The sequence below is a fragment of the Montipora foliosa genome, chromosome 11 (genome assembly GCF_036669935.1).
Source record: "Montipora foliosa isolate CH-2021 chromosome 11, ASM3666993v2, whole genome shotgun sequence".
Classification (NCBI taxonomy): Eukaryota; Metazoa; Cnidaria; class Anthozoa; order Scleractinia; family Acroporidae; genus Montipora; species Montipora foliosa.
Window position 1 is genome coordinate 22,997,510 of NC_090879.1, and position 9,250 is coordinate 23,006,759.

The window sequence follows — 9,250 nt, forward strand, 5'->3', positions numbered from 1 at the left end:
ACCTAGAAAATGCACTAGTAATAATGCAAAACCTATGTTAAAAGACAAATATGCCTAGTATTTTCAAGGTTAAATTATGCACACGAAGGTACTTGATCAGTGACAAACTTTAAAAGACTGAAGGCTAGGAGATGACATTACTTTAGAAGGCAAAAAGACGTTCCAATCATTTAATATATCTATTTGAAAGATATGGAATATTTTTAAAAAATAATTAGTACGGGCAACTTTAGGCCTTATTTTATACTCGTGGTTACTTCTAGTTCGAGTTTATTCCAATCATATCAAGATAATGATGGGCAATTGATGTCAGCCGAAGTAGAGTACCAAATATAATCTTATACATTTGAACTAGGCTACGATATTTCCTTCTCAGTTCTAAGGAGTCCCATTAGAACTCAAGAAGTTCTTTCAGGATACTCTTTGTCGGGGCCAACATCTTAGTCGGGACGCTCTTCTCCGAATTGCTTCGAATGCTTTGGTGGGTGACTTCACCAGATAAGGATTCCAGACTGGGCAGGCGTTACTCGAGGATAGGTATTATTTAGCGCCTGGAAAGCTGTCTTGATACCAGTACTTGTTTGAAAGAACCAAATGTCCTTTTAATCACAGCACCAACAACCTTGTTTAGCTTTAGCACAAATTGAGTTAATGTGATAATCCCATGCATAAAGACGACTCCAACCAAAGCCCCAGGTGTTTGTGGTGGTCAACTTCCGGTAGTAAGATGTTATTCAACGAATAGTTGACATCTTATTGGATCTCTCTTCCAATCTTAGTTTTAATTAATTTATCGGTGAATGGTTGAATAAAAACATGTGGAAAGCTTTTCACCCTTAATAATCATAATGAGAATATTTACATTTTAATATATGCAAGTGGACAACGCAGTAGGATGTTTGAAAGCCGATGCTACTTGTGCCGTAAAGGAAGGACAGATATATTAAGGATTCGGGCTTTGGATAGCGCCATGGCAATTCTGCTAATAGCTAAAACTCGCCTGGCTCTGAACAAGCGTTTTAAAATATTTAAATGGGAGTGTAGTGAAAACCAGAAACCAGGAGTATTTACTCTGATCAATAGACAAAAAGCGAAAAAACAGCGGGAAATCCGCTTTATTCACCTACAATCTCGGTGCAGTAAATAGTTGTAACATGAACATTTCGATCTTGGAATTACAGGTTATTAAATTAATTAACAATTTTCTTCCCTGAATACTACCCAATCACACGAGTCTTCCTTGAGGTTGGCAATTGATTGGTTGCACAAAAAAGAACTTGAATTAAACCTTATGCTCTTCAATATCAGTAAAATAAAAATTCATTTAATTTTATGGGAATTCAATAACATCTTAGGAAGTACATGTTCACGAATAAATGTTATTTTAATCATTCGTTGGTTCAATGGCGCAATGATGGTAATCCATCTTCAATAACATCATTATGGTGTCATTTTCTTCCTGTAAAGTCTATTACGTGTTTGAATAACAATAACATCAATAACACTGTCGTTTACATTTTTTGATAGTCATTTATGGCAAGTACATGTACACTTTAACGCACAAAATTTAATGCAGCATGCCGCGAAGAAGAAATAGAATTCCAAACAAAATCCGTAGAAGAATTGTCAAAGCCTCTGAGGATATTACGACAGACTACCTGTGAGTCGCGGGCACATAGTGTGTGAATATGTACTTCCCAAGTTATGTAATTGTGTCCGCAACTCACAGGTAGTCTTCTGTGGGATCTTCAAGTCTTTGACGAGATGTTATTGAATTCCCGTAAAATAAAAAATGAATTTCTCGGTTAATGAAGGGCAAAGGGTGTTCTTGGTAGTGGTCGCACTCTTGGGGTCATTGTCGGAAGACACTCGTTGCTAAGCAACTAACTTACCATTCTTCTCACGAGCGCATTACACTCTTAAACCTAAAAAGTTGCAAGACGAAATGGTTGCAAAAGGTGCGAATTGATGAAAATTCGCGATAACTAACCAATCCTTGCAGCTGCAGTTATTGTGTCGCCGTATTCATTGCGAACAACACATTTGTATGTTGCCTGATCCGAGGGCTCAAACTGACTAATTTCATACTCGCTGGTCACTTGATCTGTGGTGATATTAGTGGTGGAATTTATAATGACGTTATCCTTGTACCACGTGATCTGCGGTAGGGGCAATCCTTTGGCAGAGCAGTTGACTCGTACAGAATCTCTAATGTTGGGTACTGTGATTAAAGTCGCCGGCTTAGAGGTGAAAACAGGAGATTCTGAGAAAATTAAAGGCAAAAGACTTTATAGTGGTCATACATGCCTCATAAGACTATATATAAAATTTGGCATAATATTCAGCAGGGAAAGGTTCCTGGGGAATGGCTTGGTTCAGAGTCTATAAATCTAAATTTAACCTAATTTCTTGAATTTTATTGGGAATAAGGAAAGGGAACCTTGGAATCACTTTTAACGCTCACTTTACTTTTAAGTTTTTTCCTCTGCATGGATATGCTCCAATGAACCCGCTTCATTTACATCCTCGATAAGAACAGCTACAAATAATTCAAACCAAAACTATTCCGCAAGTAAGCTGCGCTCTTTACAGGTGCATGGAGGAGTCATGCACACTAAAGGAAGACATCCCGATTGGGATAGGAAAAAATAGATCTGATGAAAGGCATGGAAATAGCGGACCTTTACCATGGATGAGTATCGTTTTACAACCTGCCGACGGCAAATACCATGCAGCTCTTCAAAAGCCCAAATTTCGTTGCTGTATTGTAGACCTTTCTCGTTCTTTTTCAGCGGAAACTTAATTCATGTAACCGAGGTCTTGAAAACAAAATGCTTCATAACAGAAGCCCCTAACCCAGAAGTATCGATCTTTGGCCCATCAATTAGAATAGGAGTCCCGCCAAATTATGGCCAATCAGATTGGCCCTGATGACCACAACGCGCATGATTGATTGATTGATCTGCAATCTAGTAGGGACGCACGAGGGATTGCTCTTGCTTTAATGCAAAATCATGAACCGTGCAAAGAACAACACACATACCGCCACGCTTTGTTCAAGCAAAAATCTAAAGTAGCTGTCCTAAAGGCCAGGACGCTCTCTAGGCGATAAGTCGCTGCCACACGTTGCGGGGTGTACAAGTCGACGCAACAACGCTTTCGCCTTGTGTGACACTATTAATTTGGTTGAAAATCATTGTCGCTGATCGCGGCGAAAAATTTGTGGCCGCGATCAGTCGCACATGAAATTCAAACACAGTTTGAATTCGTGTGCGGCGACTTGTCCCACGACGTGTCGCAGCGACTTATCGCCTAGTGTACCGTGTGTACACTTCCGGCAACAAGTCGCTGCGACAAAATATAAATGAACCAATGAGAGAGCGTCATATGGTCAGCCATATTGAATTAGAAAACTAGTTTCACATTCCCCTTCATACGAGATCACTGCGTGCGCACCGAACAGGCGTCGTGTCGCAGCCACTTGTTTTGCAAGAAGTACACACGGAGCAACAACGCAGCGAGCTGTCGCGACTGGTCGCCTAGTGTGTCCCGGCCTTAAAAGTAGATAATAGGGAGCTTTAGCCACGACAACGGCGACGGCAACGAGAACGTCACACATTTGCATATTTGGTAAGCAAAAGCAATTGCTTTGCACGCCCTGCTCGTACATCTTTTCATTTCTGTCTATTTTCTTTGCCGTCGTCAGCAAAACAAGAACGTTAAATGACCAAAACTTGAGGTTTTAGGGAGAACGTCAGCGCTTGAGGATAAATTCTCCCCTAAACTATTGCCGTTCATGCTAGTTTCGTTCTTGAGGGTTTGTCACACCTTTGTCACGTTAAAATGCTTGGAACAGTCGCAAAGCGATTACAATGACGCGGATTCACGTTTAACGACGACGACGTTCGTCGTTGCCGTTGCCGTTGCCGTCGTCGTTGCGAAAGCTCTCCCTAATAAAAAAAACTGATGAGCCGCATTCCATCGTAGATAGAGAGAGACTCTGGGTTTGGACCTTTCTGTTCATAACTATTTTAATCATATTTCCATGCTGCTTTGGCCCTTCAATGTCCTTCAATACCAAGCAAATTGCTTCAAAAGACTGCCATTTCAGTTTTCAGTCACTCACCAATTGGTTTCGCTTTAAGGAAAGTTCCGTGAATAATCATCCCATATTTGTTTGTTGCTGTAGAAATAGATTCCACCATCACCGACCGCAGTGCTGGTGATTAAAAGACTGTCTTTACTGGTCACAGTTCGGTTATGAGGTAATGGTGTTGCTGGTGATCTGGCCCAGTTCACCTCAGGGGTTGGGTTACCAAGAACATTACATTGCAGCTTCGTCTCTTTGCCCAAATAACCAATGACTTGACCCGGTGGAGACTTGGGAAACCGTGGGGCACCTACAGACGAGGAAAGCGCAAAATTGGTGACTATCATAATGAAAAACGGTTTAATTTCAGATTGTTTCTTGTCATGAAGATGGCAGACTGAGAGCCTAATTCGTCGAAAACATACAAGAATCGATTTCGTCAGACATTTTAAAGGAGAGATTAACGACAAAAGTGACATGTTTCGATGATTTCATGTCATCATTCCCAACATCATCTTGTATTATATGGCTCGAGCTTGTTGCCGATATATAACGAGCGGTTTGATTGGCTGAATGTAAGTGCAAGGATTTTATGACCCTAATGCCCACAAACCTGTTAGGAATCAGGTAAATGGAGGACAAAAACCAAAGGAAATTTTATGCAGGACCAATTGGCGCTTCCCTGTATTTTTTGACATTTGTTTGTCCCTTGATTCTTTAGAATGTCGACAACATTTACCAAACCAAATTGCAATCATTTGTCTCGAATATAAATAATATTCTGACAGAGTACACGTCAGTGCGATTTCAAACAAGAAATTAACTGATGAGCGTTCGCATTACCCGAATATTAAGTGATCGCTTCCGCTTAAACCAACAATGATGCCAGGCCTGCTACTGTGAAGCAAATCACTAAAGATTGATAAACCTGAATGTTCCGTCTTTCAGGAACATCTCAAACCTAGGCCTTCAACTGTATTACCCGAGCGATAGGCCTCAGTTTGAGATTTTCCTGTTAAGACCTCACTCTCAGTAAATCAATAGTTAAATTAAATGCAGTACAGGGAATCAATCCACTATCCATTCATGACATCAATTCTTATAAAAGGCAAAAAAAAAAAAAAAAAAAAAAAAAAAAAAAAAAAAAAAAAAGAAAAATAACGTTTCGACTCTATCCTGACGGTCGTTATTGAGTGAAAAAAATTATACAAGAAAAATTCTATAAATACTACAATGAACAGTAGTTAAAAAAACCGATTGTTTAGTATTATGAATGGTCTTTATCAGGAAAATCAAGTCTAATCTGAATATAAAAACGGACTCTGAAATTGCTAAGTTTTCTTTTAGTTGGCCACTTGATTAGCTACTATTGTTTTCAGTAACCAAAGATTTATTCTTGAGTAGTTTTTAACTCGATAATGACGCTAAGATAGCGTGGAGATGTCATGTTGTTTTTGGGGTTTTTAACGATATAATTTTAAAATTTTTTTTTTATCAAATGTACTGTAGTAATTTTCGATGGTCAAATATGCCAAAGACACTTCTTCTACGAACAAAAACTTGGCGTTTTTTAAACCCAGCACTGAAATTTGATATTGTTTCCCGTTCATTCCTTGTCTAACGTTTATAACGGCATAAATGAATACAAACCGGCTCACCTAAAACAACAAGTCTACTTTTGTTTCTTGGATACCAAACAAATTTTCAGCTCGGCACGTGATCATTCCCTGATCTTCGAAGCGGACGCCCCTAATCTCGAAGATTTTATCAGTAATGTTAAATCGGCTTTTATCCCCGTAGTCTCTCCCATGCACTGACCACGTGATCTTTGGAGCTGGATTACCGGACACAGAAATTTCCAGCGACAGATTTTTCCCTTCTCTTACAGAGACGAGAGATGGAGTCTTTGTCACAAATCGAGGAGGACCTGTTGGTATAACAGATATTTTAAACAGACCGTAAAGTGTAAGCTTGATATGTTTTGAAGAAATAGAGTGTTTTCGATCATGTGACCAGAAGCCATATTTGCATTCTAAAAGAAAAGGAGAATTTTCCTAAAAATGGAGTTCAATTCCAAAAAAAAAATATATGTCACTCCTCCAACATGGTCCCCGTGACGTCACATGAACTCACAGGAAGACTGTGCAAAAAAACTCTAAATTGGCGTAAAGTATGGAGCTACTAAGAAAGAGATAATTATTAGTTCACAATGTTTACTCACCAAAGTTTGTTACCATCATTTTCTTGACCAAATTTTCAATAAACGTTTCATTGGCACTTGTTCCTGGAATCCCTGGTTTACCTGTTTTTCCATCAGTGCCTTTGTGACCACGACGACCACGTGAACCTGGTAGTCCTGTGCTACCTCGGGGACCTGGTTTTCCTGCTGGACCCGGTGAACCTGGCCCTCCGCGAGGGCCTCGGGACCTTATGAAAGAAGAAGAAAAATTTTGACATAGCTTCCGTTTACATTCCTTAGATCGACTCCCGCATCAATGGGTGCTCAGTTGCATCGCAGGTAAGGTAACGTTGCAGAAACAATGAAGTAAAATCTTATTTGTCCAAGGACAACACCAAGAAATTCAAACATACTAAGAGTGCACACCATATAACTGTTTTTTTTCTCTTCCAAAAATTTTACCGTGCATCGCACTTTTTTTTTTTGCCAGTAAGACTTCTCGCATTTTGATGGTGTAAAGCGAATTGAAAAGAATCTTCTCCCAGCCAACAGAGCCCTTTTAATTTCCGGATTTAGCCGCTTAACTCCGAATCGGTCATTGTTTCAAATGTACGAAAAAACAAGCACCAAAGGCATTGCTATTTTATGCGGCGACACAAAGACTCTTGGCTGGCTTCTGTTTGAGAAAAAAAAAATTTTGAATTTCACCAAAAAAAGCTGATATAATTTTACCGACCTCTCATGCAGACAAGTTTCCCACTTCCGTTGATAGCGATGTCGGTGACCTTCAATCAGAACAGTAGAATTACGTTGAAAGAACATAAACAATGATAAACAATACGAAACAGGAATACCGATAAACAGATGTACGGCGAAATAAAACCCAAATTATTTCTTAGTGCCCGTATATAATAATGCTCAGGAGAAAATAAACATACTACATGTGGCGAATCACTTTTAAGTTAGAAAAGGATTTCTCTGGCGTTACTGATGTGGGGACTTGGATGGAATCCATCAATAAGGAATTCGTACATACCTGCAGATTGTTGAGTAAATTCTTGACGCACTCTGCCACGGCGAATCGCGTCTTTAGAGCCTGATTTAGGATCTTCCTGACAGTCCGACGGTATCGTTCATTTCTATAGAATTTCGCTGCGGTGGACTTCGAAGTTGGCGATGGATGGAACCGTAGTTACGCCATAACTCGTTCCTGCGAGCGATATCTCCTGGCGAATTGAAAAAAGTTCTTTCTCCAAATGAAAAACTTTGGTCGAGAGCTCGTTATCCGGGAAATAAACTTTATACGATAGGAAAGTAATGGAAACGATTGAAAAAACAAGATGAAGCACCACAACTAAAGTGAGATGACTTGAATGAACAGAGATGCCCGCCATTACGTTGACCTAAGTATCGCTGTATTTGATTTGATCGGATTAAACCTTCACTGCACCAAACAAGCTAAGGGTTTCGTTTTCACCAACGCCAATCACATTCACATTCAGCGTTGTGATTGGCTACTTCCAATGGACTTGTTGGTTCTACTGCGATTGTCTGCAAACTGATTGACGTCGTTGAAAAACAAAATCGTAGATTAATGAGTTATGAAGGCGCACAATAATTAGATTCAGAAGTGAATCTCAAATTTAGTGCGAAGATTCCAAACACCAGGGTAATTAAAATTCTTGCGATTGTAATCTTCACATTGTTAGCTTTTAGCGTTAGAGAAGCTTGTATTCAAACGGGAAACCCGGAACCCGGAACCGGAAAACCTGGCTTTCATTATATGCAACACAGTAGTCTACAAGGAATTCCACTTTATGTATTCACCCGGTAGGAGGATTAGGGATTAGGGGGGGGGGGGGGGGGGGGGGGGGGGGGAGTACTCCCTTATATGAGTATGTAGGTATGTGTGGTTTTTTAGCCGATTTGGTCTGAAATAGGGTATCGATTTTGACCCTTTTGGTCCGAAATAGGGTATAGTTTGTTTTCTCAAGTCTTGAATTGGGTATCACGGTTTTTAAAAAGAAGCTTCGAATTCTTCTTCATTATTAGGCGATAAGACCATCAACACAGCCCTTCTCAAATTATTAAGCCAACCGTGTAAAAGCTGAAATAATGTCTGAAAATAGGTCTGAAATAGGATAGCAAAAATCGTAGACTTTGGTCTGAATTAGGGTAAGGGTTTTAGCAAGGGGGCTGCACACTCCCACCCCATTTTTCTGGGAGTACACCTCCCCCCAGTTTGGATTCCTTGAGCTTCAGCCAAGAGTTCTTCATGAGATTAAATTTACTTCATTGTTCTCTCGAGATATAGGAGAAGGTCTATTTTCAATCAGTCTTATCTACTAATCCGAGGTGAAAGCAAATCTGTGCGAATGTTCGCTTCACAGAGAAGCAGAGTTGCCACCGAGATGGTGTTTAACTCTACAACCGACGCAACACCATAGCTTTTTTTTAACATTAATTAACCTCTTCATTTGTCGAGGAGTAAGATAGTTTACCTATATTCGTTCAAGCTCGTTCACGGTTGATATGCCATGTCTGATGTGTTCTTATATGACTCGTAAATGACCTCAGTCAGTTTTAACAAAGAGGGCATGGCACGTTTTTCGAGTAGACAAAACACACCACAATGAATACAAGCTATTTTAGCGTTGCTCTGCAATAAATGGGGTAGGGAGAAGGGCAAGCAGGGATAAGACTGTATGAAGGCTAGTAAATAATATAATCCAAAATTTGTGTTTTCTTACAGTTGGTACGGTGATATTCATTCACCTTGCATCTTTTAACTGTTGGCTTGTCAAAATTGAATCTGGTGGACTAATCGATATCTATGAAAACCTTTAAAAATTCTTGCACTGCTCCAATAAGTTGTATTTATTAGACTACATGTATCAAATACGATTGTCATGCCATTGTTAATTTAGCTGGCCGATTTTTAGATTGAAAGAGATTCTAAAGTGAATTTTGCTTACCTCCAT

The 9,250-nt window shown here is 39.7% G+C and overlaps 1 protein-coding gene across 1 annotated transcript; it reads right to left on the reverse strand.

Moving 5' to 3' along the window:
* Positions 1-4,262: 4,262 nt before the first annotated feature.
* LOC137976799 (uncharacterized) lies at positions 4,263-9,250 on the reverse strand. The gene is made up of 6 exons (XM_068824138.1): positions 9,245-9,250; positions 7,306-7,431; positions 7,003-7,054; positions 6,312-6,515; positions 5,749-6,017; positions 4,263-4,400 (listed from the first exon to the last, which is right to left on the reverse strand). Exons 1-5 carry the CDS (start codon positions 9,248-9,250, stop codon positions 5,749-5,751), a joined length of 657 nt encoding a protein of 218 aa, XP_068680239.1. The 3' UTR covers positions 4,263-4,400.

Bases quoted from the DNA above. Each gene is read 5' to 3' on its own strand.
- LOC137976799 (XM_068824138.1), bottom strand. The intron at 6,516-7,002 runs GGTAAAATTATA...CTTTCATAAGGT, and splicing joins ACTTGTCTGCATGAGAGGTC to CCCGAGGCCCTCGCGGAGGG. The intron at 6,018-6,311 runs GTGAGTAAACAT...TTATACCAACAG, and splicing joins AATGATGGTAACAAACTTTG to GTCCTCCTCGATTTGTGACA.